The following is a 14,903-nucleotide window of genomic DNA, read 5'->3' on the forward strand; positions in this document are numbered from 1 at the left end:
ATATGTAACGTTCCTTACCCTGCAAATGTCAACAAGGAAGTTCTCAAAGAGTTTCCACATGTGGTTGGAGGTGTAGATCTCCTTCATTTCCACCTCTGTGTCCACGTAGCAGTGGTTGAGAAAGTTGATGTAAGCAATTTTCACCTGCAAATGAGATTTAAGCGTAGCTTCAGTTAACTGTAGCCCCTTCATTGATCACAAGGATTTGAGGAGGTTTTTCGAAAGGCCAAAAAAATCCATTACAATAAAACTCATTTTTGTTGTTGTTGTTGTTGTTGGTGGTGGTGGTGGTGGTGTTTGTTTCCCACTGATAAAATTAATTTCTATATTTAACCTTTTACTCTGATACGTTTTTTTTTTCTTTGAGATTTCATTAATCTTCACACCTTTTTATGTTAGGCTATTTGAGTTCTATCATCTCTGTATCCAAACGGTCAAGTATTGCACTGGTAAAGTGTCTTTTCTCCTCTCTATGTGTAATTCTCCATGTCTTTGTGCATGACTAGAACAATTGTGATTGCAATTGTTTACAAGTGTTAAAAATGGGAGAGAATGACTATAAAAGCACCTCTCTGTATACAGTATATAGTATAGTGCTATACAAGTCGGCTGCCCATCCAGCGACTAAAATTGTGAATTGCATGTAAATTAAATTCAAATTGATTTATATAACAAAGCACACTGACATTTTACTTAAAGCAGTATGTACATTTTTGGCTTTAATTGGTCAAATATCCATAATCATCTTTGAGAAAATTGTAATTCAAAGTGTTCTGAGAGGACCTTCTCTTGGCTCTGTATATGAGGTTTAGAAATCCAGGAGTGTGACGCAACTTTTCAGCCAATCAGAGATCTATTTACAGTGTACACCGTGAGCTGTTTTTGGGTGTTACTGTTGGCTGACCGACAAAAGTCGATACACGTTCACATCCTCTGTAGTAAAGTACAATGGCGGACATTCCAGCAGGAGAAGTCCCCAACGCAGCGTTAGGCTCAACGATTACACGGCAAAGCAAGAGGAAAAAGGAAGACCCAAACATACTCTGGTGGAACGAACTCCAGTCAGCTTTGAGTCCGTGCGGACCCCGGTGACTGCGTAGGGTCTGCCCTATGTACTGGTTTCAGAGGGAGAGCGAGAACAGATGGGATAAATCATGTGTAAACCTAAGAGAAGAATATCCAAGGTGGAGAGAACAGACGCAATTCATTTGTAGTCTGGATGCAGAATGAAGTGGATCTGAGGAGCAGCTGGGACCACGGCCGCTGCCTGTGTGAGCTGTGTGGAGGGGGAGGAGCTCACGGCAGCAGCCGCTGTTCAGGGCAGTAACTCACCAGAAAACTCTCCAATAACACAACATACAATTCCTAAATTTTTTCACTAGTCTCTATTGCAAAAAAAGTTTGCTAAGGGCTCCACAGTTGTGCACATTCACAAAAATACCGGTGAGGGGTGGCAGTTTTTGAAACATCGAGGGGAGGGGGAGCGTGGATGTTTCTATATACTGTAAGTTTTACACTACTGAAAAAAATGGACACTTGCTTCTACCCAGTAAAGTGGAGCTGACGGACAGTTAGTGTAGCAGGCTAGCAGCTGCCTGATTACAGTAAAAAGAAAATTGACATTTAAAAGTGAGGAGGTGCAGGTGTTTAGAAACCCTCAAGATTTGTCATATAATTAATGGCACTTTTTTGGCATTATTGGCTGAATACAAACAGAGCAAAGACAAAGCAGCCTCACGTTCCAGCCTGTGGATTATTCCAGGAAAACGTAAATTTCTAGAAAAGCAACTTATGTACCGGTCACCGGTGTAAATATAATCCGGAAACCACTGTAATTATTTGAAAGCTCTTTAAAATGACATGTTAATATCTACAGGTTTTACGGGAGTAACAATTTCTCTATTACTCAGTGTTAAAATATGTTTTGTCAGAGTTGTCAACAATGGACGTTGAGGATTACAAAAGTGAAAAGTCATCAACACATGCTGATAATGTACTTTTACTCACAAAGATTTGGATTCATTATTAAACAACAAATATGCTGAAGTAATTGAGTGTTGTGTGTGTGTGTGTGTGCGCGTGTGTGATACTTAAAAGCCCAACATCTTGCTTCAACGCTTGTTTTACTCCATGAAGATGTTTTGAACAATTAAACCTGAATTTTGCACAGATTAAAACAGTTAGGAGCTGATCTTACCTCAGCGATGCAGTCCTCATGTGTCACCACACGGACTATGTCATCGAGCGGTAACAGGGAGTTACACTTGATCTCTGTGTACACATTTTTGCCCTCAGTGCAGACAGCCAAGAGCTCCACAAGGTGAATGTGGTACATCAGAGCACTGTTCTCATCCATGCGGTCTCGCTCAGATCGCATCATTTGGACCAGAGTCTGGAAGGAGGCGCGGTCATTATAGAAGACCAGAACATCTTCACCAGCATTGACCAGCTGCATGTAAAGACATATGAGGTCAGTTAGAGGAGACGGGGAGAGTGAAGGAGCACGGTGTGGTTCAGAGCAGCACCTCTGCCATGACAATGTCCTGGCACTTCTTGATGAACTTGTTCTCTGCTTTGACAATAGTTTGCAGGAACTTGAGATACTGGACGTTGCGGCCGTGCGTTTCGATGCAGTGTACAAAGTGCTGAACTACACGTTCATTGATCTCACTGCACAGCTGGAAGTTGTTCATGAAGATGTGCTGCATGGTGATCGCCTCTAGGATCTGAAGACAGAGAAACAGAAAGGTAAATAAAGTAAATAGTCAGTAATGTTGGAGCATTAGTGCATAAGAAGCGCCGCTGACCCCTGGGTTTAGAAAAAGGTTGATGTGTTTGTGAAGCAGGGCTTGGTTCTGCTGGTTTCCAGCACAGAAGTTTTGTAAAAACTGATGGGCCAGCTTCATGATGTCCTGCATTCGTAAATCTTCTCCCTGAAGACATAAAAAAAAATGCATTGGAACGCTAACCTCTGAGAACATCTCATCTAGAGCCAGGGTTGGGGTCAATTACATTTTTCATTTACACTTACTTCTTCAATTATCCATGTTTAATTGCAAACTCAATTACGATTACGGTGACCAGCACTTTTTCCAATTGCAATTAAAATTACAATTATTGTTTTCCTCCTTAAGTAAATTACAATTACATTCTAATTACTCAAGTTCAATTACAATTGATCACAATTACTTAGCCTTTATTAAAAGTGTAACATTTCTGTTGCGTTAGCTCTCTGTTAGCATCCCTTATGATAACGTAGAGCTGGGTGATTTTGCCTTAAAAAAAAAATCTCCAATTTTTTAAAGAAAAATTCAAGATTCAAATTTGTTTTTCCAATGCACTAAAAAATGACTGCAGACATCAGATATATTGTCAAAAGTTCAACTTTTCAGCATAGTGCAAATAAAAAATTAAACATGTGGCACACATATACAGTAGCTATTCAAAGGGTAAACACATGTAAACAAAGAGGGGCTGGCTCATGTCGCGCTATGGTAACCCACAGGGACGGAACACGAAAAAGTCGGAAAAAAAAAAAAAAATTATATATATTTTTTTTTAAAAAACTCGAGTTTTCAAAATAAAAATCGTTTTTATCTACAAATTTGATTAATCGATTAAATTGATTTTTTTGCCCAGCCCTATGATAATGGGTCAGTTTTGACCCATGTCTTAAATCAGCTGTAAAATCCACTAAAACATATTATCTATCATCTAATTTGTTTCTCATCTCTTGGTTTCCTTGTTAGGCTTCCTAAACAATGAAAATATTGGTATTAATATTTTTGGTGTGGGCGTCTGAGCCTTTTTTCAGTCCGTATACACCTCGATTTCAATTCTCTCAAAAAAAAATGGCAAAATGATCCTCAAGAGAACTGAGAGCTAGTGGGAAAAGTTGATATGAAACACATTTTGATAATTGTTGACTATGTATCGTTATCGTATAACTTACGTATTAACTACATAAGCCATAAAAATGTAACATGGTTCCCTAGATTTGCGTTTAATTAAATTTTAAATTTAGTAATTAAAATTTCGATGCCAATTACAATTACAAAGTCAATTACCTGAACTCAATTACGATTACAACAGTAAAAAAAAAAAAATGACAGTTATAATTAGATCATAATTGTAATTAATTATCAATTAAGCAATTACAGTTACAATTGACCCCAACCCCGTCTAGAGCTGTAGATACCTTCTCATAGGGGATCTGTAGGAGCTCCAGCACCACAGCATGAGCTCCCATGTTTCTCAACAACCGCTGCTGCTGCTTCTTGTTCTTCCTACCTGAGAGACCTTCCTGGACACACAGCCTGCTGAGACGCACCAGAATCTGTTGGAGTGTGACCACAGAAGAAAAGAGTAGTAAAACAATGAGATATATTTCTTATTTTATTTCCTTTTTCTTCATTTCAGACCCTTAAAACAACACACAACCCATCATATGAATACACTTTCAATGACAGGTCTAAAACTGAAATTATGGGGGATGGATTTCAATGTTGCACTTACCAGGAAAGGATAAATGGAACTTTGAAAATGTCAGCTGTTACAACAGATCTATGCATGCCTTCCAGCTGAATAATGAAGATGCTTTAAAACGTGCAAGTCTATGCTAACTTTGGATGCCTTTAACCTCATAAAACCAGTTGGATTTACATGAATGGAGCACATCTTTGAGTAATCACAATGTCACAGTTTGTCAAACATGTCGACCTCCACAAGCATTTAAAGTGCTTTTAATTCCATATGCAGCTTCTAAATCACATTTCATTTTGACTAGTAAAGCTTACATTTAATAGTCTTTCTGTTGCATATCTTTTTTAGCGAAGCTCCAATGATACCGTTTATTGACATCACATTTTGTCCAATTTAATCCATGTTCTGTCAACATCTCATCTGGATGTTCTGGCCAAAGTTTTATTATTAATAATATTTCATTTTCTTGTCTAACTAAGTGAAACAAAATGTGTCGCATGGGTAGAATAAACCATGTTTTACAAGCTGTTACCTCTTTAACCACCCTGTAGTTGTAACTGCTTGCGCTCTCTGCTTTTTTGGGTTTGTCTGCGCTCCCCGAGTCCCCCTGCAGACAATATGGTTGGTGAACATAACTCACTGACATACAAACACCGACATAAAAACACATCATTACTGAATACATGGTAAATAAACAAAAACAGAATTACTTCTTTAAAAATAGGTCAGATCAGTAAAAACAAATAATAAATAGATGGGACCTTTTTGTGCTGAGTGGAGAGACCCTCTGCTACATCCATGCTTTCATCCGGCCCTTGCCTCTTGCACACCCACAGCTCAGACTTCTCCACGATAGAACGTAGCTGGTCCAAGTCTGACTTTATTTGCTTGTAATTGTCCACATCTTGGCTGGTGACCAACAATTGAACCTGCCAGTGCAGATTATTCCAATATAAGATGGACAGCAGAGCAGCAGCAGCGATTATATTCTCATCTATTCTTATGGAGATGGAATCTCAAATGTCTCTCGGTGTGGTTGAAGCACCTGTTTAAATGCCTGCAGGACTTCCTGTCTTTGGCTGAAGTGCCTGAAGAGCAGGTGCAGAGCTTTGGACACCAGAGGAGGGTAGTCATGCATGGTCAGGTGAAGCAACACTCTCAGAAAGGTGCGACCACCATGATCGTCCAGGTCCAACGGGGTGTTCTCTTCACTAGGATTACAGTACACAACCAAATAAACCCACAGACTCTCCTGATTTGCAGATACCTCAGTTAAAGATCATGCAGCCCTTACCTTCCACCAAATATCCCCTCTGCTTGCTCCTCTATTTGCTCAAAATCCAAAGCTCCTGAGATGAAAAATCACCACTTGTAAGCTGTAATTCATTCAGCAGAATCTCCATTAACTCATTGAGTGCCATTCACGTCTATAGACGTGAATTGTGTTTTTCAGCTGGGGTTGCTAGGAGACAGTGTGACGAAGCTCTCCGGTGAATCTATAACTTGTATCATGATGTAGTTATCAACTGGTGACATGTAGGTGGCAGCAGCCCACCTTTGGATGAGAGATCACTCGTGTTGTGCAGAGCTCAGAGGGAGAGGAAAGGAGTTTACAAGACAGAAAATGGCGATACAAGAGTTGATGCTGAAGTTCCCAGCAGCTCACAGCAGCGCACACTCGACCAGAGCATGTGTGGAACCTATTGAGAGTGTCGCAATGGTGACATAAACAGATAAAAAACGGGAAAAGCGCTGACACTCTGCATGTCCGGGAGGAGGAGGAAGTTGTGTGTGTGGAGAATGACGGGGGGAGAGACTTGGAGGAAGGTCAAAACACAGTAAGAAATCCATTCAACTCTGACCCAGATAGCAAAATAATTCTAATTTTGCAATCAAAAGCCTGGTCTCAGTGTTGTTTTTGTAGTTTTATAGTAGGAAACTAATGTTGAGGTGTCATTAAAGCAAAAAAAAAAAAAAAACTGCTTCAAAGTCACTAATAGATTTTTTCAGAAAAAGCTGTTTTTCTCAGCTTTTTGTCACAAACTGCTGATTTGTGTGAAACTTGCCTCTATTCAACGATTACGGAAAAATGAAATGAAAACGGCTGGCACTGAGTGGGTAGAAATTTTGAAAATGGCTGGCACAGAATGAGTTAAAAAAAAAAAAAAAAGCAATGCTTTATACCAGTGGTTCCAAAACTGGGGTGCGTGGTACTTGAACACCTCTCAGGAGGTACACACAAACTGATTTTTGAATCCATCAATAATAATTTTTAAAATACTCTTTAAATTCAAGCAAACCATCAGAAATAAACAAATAAAAAGGCCTACATTCAAGGTTAATGTTGGACGAGACACAGAAAAGAGTTTAGACTAGCCTGCAGACACAAATAAATAATGTACAACATGAGCTAAGGGGTACATAGGGCAATAAAGTTTGGCAAACACTGCTTATACCAACCTGGCATATTGCTCGGTCCCTCAACTACACCAGTTATGGACAATTCACTCTGTGAGTTACTTTCATCAAACTCCCTCTTAAATATAGATAGCAAACACGAGATCCTGTAGTCCAGACGTACATTCAGGATGAACTGCAGGATGAAAAAGCCACAAAGAGTTTTTACATACAAATAATTCAACTACATACAGTAACTATGGAGATTACTGGTTTTAGATCAGTGAAAAACACCTTTTTACCTGCAGGATCTCAATAATCTTAAGTTTGGTGTCCATGACTAATATGTCTTGTTTCTCAGGATCAATCTGAGCCTTTGCTGTTTCTCCGTTGGGGTTGCTGTTTAGAGTTGTAGGAAGAAAACAACCTCCTCTCAGGACTACTTGGGACATCAGCTCCCCTACGCCATGAATTGACCTTATCACATTGCTGCCTGTAAGCATTAAAACAAATTACAGCATAGGAATTATACATTTATTATCATTGTCATTGTACAGTCCTTCTCTCACTGGTTATTCAGGTTCATACCTTTACTTTCATCTTCCTTTTCCATCTTGTTAAAAGGTAAAATGGTGCTCACATGGACACAGTCTAGAATAGCCAGTAAGATCTTAGTCAGTCTTAACAGGTCACTGAAGGTGTAGAAGCCAAAATAAATCAGGTTCCTGGCCAGATTGACCACCTTAACATAGAAAATAGTCCCATTAAGTCCCACTGGTGCATCCTGTGCACCAGTGGTGCACGCTGTGAGAAGCTGGTGTGATTACACACCACACACGCATTGTGTCACACAGACCTCAAAGGTGAGCTTGTTCTTCTCTTTGTCAGCGAAAGGAAAGCTCTGACACACCACATCTCTCAGGTAGTTCTCCACAAACTCCATCGTCTGTGAGAATCGCTCCTTAATGTCATCTTTTGAAGTCCCGTCGTTGTCATAACTGCAAAGATAGCAGTAGCACCTTCATATAAAAAACTAAGACAAATCTTAAAGTCAGTTTGCGAAATGTGTTCATGTTCTCACTCATAAATGGCAATCTCTGAGGGGATCTCCGACCACAGCCGTGCGTATTTGACAGGTGTGACCTGCTCCTGAGGGTCACGGTCTACGTGCATGTGCAGCATCATTCGACAGAAGGAGGCGCGCAGGTCATAAGGAAGGTCCTCGTCTGACATGCACCGCAGGATCAGATCCACGTCCAGTTGGCCGGAGATCTTGTTGATAGCTAGATACTGACGGTCCAAACACATCCTGGCAAACAGGTTGAGCTGGTACCTGCAGCACATATGGACATGTCAAGCAGCAAACTTCATAAAAAAAAAAAAAGAAATTAAAAACGAGTTGAGATGACCACCTGTAGTAACTGATCACTTCCTGATCCTCCTTCTGGCCCTCCTTGGCGTCCTGAGCCAGCTCCCTGATGCTTTTACTGCGAATCTCTTTGCTGTTGTCCTTCCAGAACAACCACACCTCCTCCTCGTCTTCCTCCGACTCCAATGAGTTTTCTCCCAGTGGTACTCCCTCTATCTCAAACCTGGACAGCACCAGTCTGTCAATAGAAATGAATGGAAAAATGGGATTAAGGAATTGCCATTGCAAAAGGAAAGGAGACAACCCAGCATGATGTGTCCTTTGATTTTTGAATTTATAGAGAATCGCCTAAAATGTTTGCCTTTGACGGCCCAAAGCAGATACAAGCAACTGGCAACCCTCTGTCAAAATGTGTGCCCCAAAGTAAAGGCATTAAATGATTTTAAAAGCAGAAAAAAATGACAGAAAGATACAAAACACCAGCAGAAATATACAAAATGACTCCCAAAAACAAAAATACTCAACTAGACAACAAAAATACAGAAAATGACAGAAAAATAACCAAACTACACACTAAAAAAAGACTGTAAATAAACAAACAAAAACAAAAATACACAGTATGACAAAAAATATTTAAAACAAAAAAACAAAAATACATACAATAAGAGGAAAAACATGCAAAATGACAAGAAAAAATACACAATAATTACTCCAAAAACAAAATATCAACCAAAAAACGCAGAATGACAGAAAAATATACAAAATGACAACAATACATAAAATGACTCGAAACACACAAATAAAAACAAAATAATGTAACAAAAATATAGATCACAGGAAATTACATGAACAATAACAAAAATACACAAAAAAGCAATAACAACACACTAAAAAAAAAACAAAGAATGACTGTAAATGTATAAAAACGTACAAAAAAACACAAGATGACAACAAAAACCCACTTGTGCTTTTGTGTAAATTCTGACATGAATATTGATCATGAGGTGCTTGGATCAGGTGATCACATTTTTGTGGCCCTTGCTGTGATAAAAGTTGCCCATCTCTGGATCAAAGCATTTCAGTAAACAGCATTCTCACATTTTCTCTGAGAATGTAATTCTTCTAGCAAATATCTAACCTATGACCTGATTAATGTTGCCAAATATTGTAAATACGCGATACAAAAGGAACTAACTTAAAAAAAAATGGACTATTCTTTTTTCTTTTACATTAAAACCACAGATATGAATGTATGTTTTTTAAAGTGAAACTTTAAATATCTTAATTGAACATGCCAGCACTCTTTAACATGGAAGGACTTACTTAGTTTCTATTAGAATGTCGCCATTGCTTGGATCCAGCACCGCATTGCAAATGAGCTCCTGAGTTACCGGAATGGATTTAGTCATTGAAACACATAAGTCAGACAGGTAATCGAGGAACCTGTCCACACACATGCAAAAACAGACAAAAGTACATCAATGTAGTTCTCAAATGGGATAAGGACAACTTTATTCATGACAAATGGAGAAGAAAAACAGAAAACTAAAGATTCTGCAGTTAAAGCTAAGGAATGTTGAGTTAAATCAGGTGGAAATTATGTTTCAAAAACAATTCTCCTTTAGGTGATGCTACAAAAGCTTAAATTGATCATTTCATCCTCATGTTTATAGAAAACTGAAATTTAAATGATGACAACACCTGACCAAAAAAAAAAAAGCTTTTAAAACACCAAAGTACACACCTGGGCTCACGGTTCTTGCGCACCAGGCTAACGAAGGTGTCGATCTCTGCAGCTGTGATGTGTTTCTCCAGCAGTTTGCGGTTGTTGTGGAGCAGCGCTGTGATCGTGTCCTCAGCTAGAACGTCATAACCGATCTGTTTCTGCATGAAGCGAAACTGTTTGGCTATATACTCCTGCGCAACACAAACGGACATATTTAACACATAAAAAGGATTGTATGATAAAAGTACATAACTACACAATGTGCCAACAATTGGTTGTTTTGCTCAAATGTAATATGATTCCTAAATAACAACTGGTTTTTAGTTGTTATCAGCCCACTGTATCAGAGCACGTGTCAAACACAAGGCCCGGGGACCAAACTAGGCCCATTACAGAGACCACTGTGTCCTGCAGAATAATATACTGTTAAAGGTGGATTGCCAAGATGGTTGATAAGATTACTAATTAATAGAATTTGACAACCCTGGTGTACTTTGCATTGTATTAAAGCAATACTCAATCTATGACATGAATACACTTGATTGGTCTAAAACTTCATTATTAATTTAAGGCAGGAGTCATTTATATCAACTGTAGGCATCGCCATTTTGGAGAGTTCAGCCAATCAGAGTTCACGTATCATCAGTATTACTCCTTGCGTTTTAGTGCATAAACGTGACCAGGAACATTACAGTGATACATGAACACAATTTGGCAGCTTCCATAAGGAATCAATGCCTTTTCAAAATAAAATACCCAGACACAAAAGAAAAAAATTTAGTTTTAAATGTATTACATTTGGCATAGTTTAACCAATAACTTCAGAGTAATGAAAAGCTAAAGAATAAAATACCCCAGATTGAGCTCTACTGCCCCCTACAGGCAAGAACAAGTAGAAGATAAGCATATTTTGAGCTGATTTTATGATAAGTCACATTAAAAAAAGAACAGGCAGGTCTTAGGAATTACATACACTACACTGGGTTAAAAAGACATATAGGTGAGTAAAACAAGCTTTTAGTCAGACTTAAGTACAATTAAACTTATAGACCTATAAAACAACATTATTCATCACAAAATAATGACAAATAAATGCTTCTCTATCTATTCAATGATTGATTTAGAACACAAAGAATTACAAAATTATTTATTACAACAGCAGAAATAGACCATTGATATGATCCACAAACACTTGTTAACATACACGTGCAAAAAGGAGTAGAAAGAAGTTTTAAAAAACTTAATTAATCCTTCCCCTTTTATCACTACCAATTTTTCTTTTTTAAGTACAACTAATAATATAATTAAATTCCCATATATCATTAAACCAACAATCTACATATTCACAAATAGTCCATAGCTAATCATCAGAAGAGTAAAAACAACTGGTGATTAGTGATCAGATTCATTCCTGTACCTTGTGAAAATCACTTCTCATACCTGTTTTTAAACTAAATCATGTTTGAACATTGTTTTAGCTCCACATTCATTCTGTTTTATAGTTTTGCTCCATAAATTGACATACAAAAACTCTTCAAAGTTGTTCGGACACTTAAAACCTTTAAATGTAACTTTCCCCTTAATTTCTAACTCTTCTCTATTTGGAAGAACATGTTTTGGAAGTTTTCTGGGCGTAGATTATTTCTTACTCTGTATAAAATCTGTGCTGTTTTGAATTCCACAAGGTCACCAAATTTTAAAGTTTCAGACTACAGCAGTGGTCTGCAACCTGCGGCTCTGGGGCCTAATGTAGCTCTATGACTCTTTTGCAATGGCTCCCTATAGCTTTGAACAACATATTGAAATGAAGAGTTGTTATTAATAATTAATGACGAATAAAATCATAATATAACAATTTGTTAACCTAAAAATAAATCACGTTGTACAATGATCCAGCACCTTCCTACTTCACCTCCTGCAACATCTACAGACCATCAACTTTCCTACACCTGTGTCTAACCTTAGGTTTTAAATCCCTGGTAAATAACTAAACCAACAAAAACACTAATCTGGAAGAAAATAGAGATTTTAATTGTGTGGGGACAGATTCATCTAACCACCAATGTGCAGGTTAAATATGAATGTTTTATGTGTGGCAAGAAGTGAGCAATTAGCATGTGTTGATCACATGATCATGTGTTTTCAAATTCAAGTTACTTTTTGTAGCCTTTTAAATACATTAACTAAAAAAAAAAAACTTCTTTATAAAATATTGTGTTCATACAAAGTGAGGTGCGTAAGAATTTGAAGATGCAAGATACTGTTTTATTGTTATTTCTTGATTTTATTTTATTTTAAACTGTTTTTAAGTTGCCATTTACATGATCAATATAAATCAAGTCAAATTAAATCAAACATTACTCTATAGAAATATTAACTGTATAGAATTCAATACACTGTATTGTCTTCATTGAGAAGGTATTTTCTCTATCAATGTAAACATTAACTAATAACAATCAACTAGAAAAAATATAAACAGTAGGGAAAGACTAATATGTGCAAAACTAAATAAAATAATATAACTATGGAGTGAATTGTGATCCAGGATGTGTTTTGCTTTGGCGAGGACTGAAAGGCTTCGAGACAGTTTGGTTTGGACGTGTTTTCTATACCTGGTTCTTGCGGTAATCCTGCTGAGAGTGACGTAACACCCGGTAGCACAGACGGCAGATGTGTCTGAAGGGGGCGTGGCGTTGGTCAGCCAGCTCCTCCAGCCGCAACATGGGCCCGTCTCCGCTGTCGGTGAAAGGAGCCTGCAGCAGCTTGAAGATCTAAACACAACAACAATGTTATGAAGAAGTGGAGCCATGAAGCTGAAGACATGATGCACTGGTGTGATGATAACACACAAGATGCTGGGTGTCTTCTACACATTACCTGTTTGAGGATATTCTGCTCTCTCATGAGCTTCTGTCGTTCCCTGTTAGGTTTGTTAACCATGATCTCCAGAACATCCTGTCCATTGTTGGGTATGTCCACCACAAAAAACACCAAATCCTCCAGAAGTTTGGTGACGGCCCTGATCAATCATACAAAAATAATAAATATATAAAAACTGACCACATGGAATCTCATTAGTCAGTGTATGTTTTGGTCTTTCAATTTTCCGTTCAGAAAAGGAAATCCAAAAACAAAAGATGATTGGTTATTTGATTTATGTTTTCAAATGGCAAAACAAAAATCTAAATTTAAGGCATATTTAAGAAATATTTATTTATTTATTTATTCAGTTCATTTCCGACATGGTTGCAATCGCAGAAATTCATTTTGACATTCAGAGCAGAATCACATCATTGGTTTTTTTTTTGTTTTTTTTTTTTGTCCTTTTGCATGCCGGAAAGGGCGACGGAAAAAAGCATTATGCTTATCCAGATCCGTCCCCTGATTTGAACACAGATAATTTTACATCAAAACCTCGTTTCTTCCCTTGTCAAACATTCTCATCTTCTTCATAATTTCATCATTAGTTCCATGTCGTCGCTGTATAGTTCTATGAAGAGTTGACTTGAGATCTGTATGCGTGTAGAAATATCCTCCATGTTTTCTCCTTAAATCCTTTCAGATTTACGGATTGTTGTGTCTCTGCATCAAGGCTATTCCAGAGGTTCATGGCTCTATACACAGTACTGTGTTTGCCAACGTTCGATTTGACCCTGTCTGGTCTGAACACATTATTTTGTCTGAAGTCGTAGAAGTTTTGATTGTATGTGAAACGTTTTTGTATTTGATGTGGTAGTTTTTTAGATGAAGCCCTAAATGCGTGTATTTGTGTGTTGTAGTGTATTATTTCTTGCAGTTTTAGGTATTTTGCCTTCTCGAATAATTTGTTTGTGTGTGCGTTGTGTGGTGCTTTATGTAAAATTCTTATAGCTTTTTTTTGTAGTTTAAATAGTGGTTCAAGATACGTTTTGTAGTTATTACCCCATATTTCGGAGCAGTAATTTAAGTGCGATGCTATGAGTGAAGAATAGATTGTTTTAAGTGATTTGGTATATAGGATTTGTTGAAGCTTCCATAGGATGTAACTGCTTTTGGCAACTCTGTTTTTAACTATTTGTATATGTTTTTTCCAGGTCAGCTTCTCGTCCATCCAAACTCCTAGTACCCTATATTATTTTACTTGTTCTATTATTTCCATGTTCATTTTCAGTGTTATATCTCCTGTTATTTTTCTCTTTCCAAATTTGATGAATTTTGTTTTACTGACGTTTAGGGCTAGTTTATTTACATCTAACCATGTTTGAATTTTTGATAGTTCTTCATTTGTTGACTCTTTTAGAGTTTTAATGTCTTTGCCTGAGCATAGAATGGTTGTGTCATCTGCAAACAACGTTAGTTTGAGGCAATAGGATCAAGAAGGGATAAACAAACATTTAAAAATAGGTTGATTTTCAATTTTTGTTTCTAAAAACAAAAGAACAGAAATACCAAAAACAAAACAAAATGTCCACTTTTCATTATGGTGAGACCGGAAGTAGTTTCTTTTTTTTCATAATAAAAGCACTAATATGAGGACACTGCTGTTTTTCTGGTACCAAAATATATGAATTATCTGTATTTTTCCCTGCTGTTTAAAGGGTTAAGGTTGGGTTATGTCTTTGCAACCATAGTACGAAATGATTTTTGAAATGGCAAAACAAGGTTTGTCATCTGCAGAAATCACTGCTAATATATTGCACCCAAGTGTCAGTGGACGGGGTTTGTCAGCAGGTGTGAGGAGATTTTACACAGAAAATGGTTCAATGCAACTCACTGATGAAGACAAGGAATCTTGAGCAACTTTAACTCGTAACTATGTGTGTTTAGGACGATTATCAATTATATAAATGAACAAAATCTGTATTTGTATTAGTCAGTTAAAATCTTACTACAAAGACAAATCCCATATTTCAACATAATACATTTATGTGTGTATAACTTATATTAAAC

General features: G+C 37.4%; 1 protein-coding gene across 6 annotated transcripts in view; it reads right to left on the reverse strand.

Moving 5' to 3' along the window:
* The window catches only part of LOC114463175 (inositol 1,4,5-trisphosphate receptor type 1), a 115,290-nt gene that overhangs the window by 53,479 nt on the left and 46,908 nt on the right, over positions 1 to 14,903 (reverse strand). For all 6 annotated transcript variants that reach the window (XM_028446504.1, XM_028446506.1, XM_028446507.1 and 3 more), the window contains exons 15-33: positions 12,852 to 12,993; positions 12,587 to 12,745; positions 9,993 to 10,165; positions 9,572 to 9,691; positions 8,292 to 8,486; positions 7,961 to 8,212; positions 7,736 to 7,877; positions 7,468 to 7,621; positions 7,182 to 7,372; positions 6,943 to 7,075; positions 5,777 to 5,831; positions 5,528 to 5,693; positions 5,244 to 5,411; positions 5,015 to 5,089; positions 4,199 to 4,336; positions 2,808 to 2,933; positions 2,526 to 2,726; positions 2,198 to 2,449; positions 19 to 144 (exon numbers count right to left, since the gene is read on the reverse strand). In XM_028446504.1, the coding sequence (XP_028302305.1) occupies positions 19 to 144; positions 2,198 to 2,449; positions 2,526 to 2,726; positions 2,808 to 2,933; positions 4,199 to 4,336; positions 5,015 to 5,089; positions 5,244 to 5,411; positions 5,528 to 5,693; positions 5,777 to 5,831; positions 6,943 to 7,075; positions 7,182 to 7,372; positions 7,468 to 7,621; positions 7,736 to 7,877; positions 7,961 to 8,212; positions 8,292 to 8,486; positions 9,572 to 9,691; positions 9,993 to 10,165; positions 12,587 to 12,745; positions 12,852 to 12,993 (2,968 nt within the window). The remainder of the gene's footprint in view (positions 1 to 18; positions 145 to 2,197; positions 2,450 to 2,525; positions 2,727 to 2,807; positions 2,934 to 4,198; positions 4,337 to 5,014; positions 5,090 to 5,243; positions 5,412 to 5,527; positions 5,694 to 5,776; positions 5,832 to 6,942; positions 7,076 to 7,181; positions 7,373 to 7,467; positions 7,622 to 7,735; positions 7,878 to 7,960; positions 8,213 to 8,291; positions 8,487 to 9,571; positions 9,692 to 9,992; positions 10,166 to 12,586; positions 12,746 to 12,851; positions 12,994 to 14,903) is intronic.

Source organism: Gouania willdenowi, chromosome 5, assembly GCF_900634775.1.
Source record: "Gouania willdenowi chromosome 5, fGouWil2.1, whole genome shotgun sequence".
Taxonomy (NCBI): Eukaryota; Metazoa; Chordata; class Actinopteri; order Blenniiformes; family Gobiesocidae; genus Gouania; species Gouania willdenowi.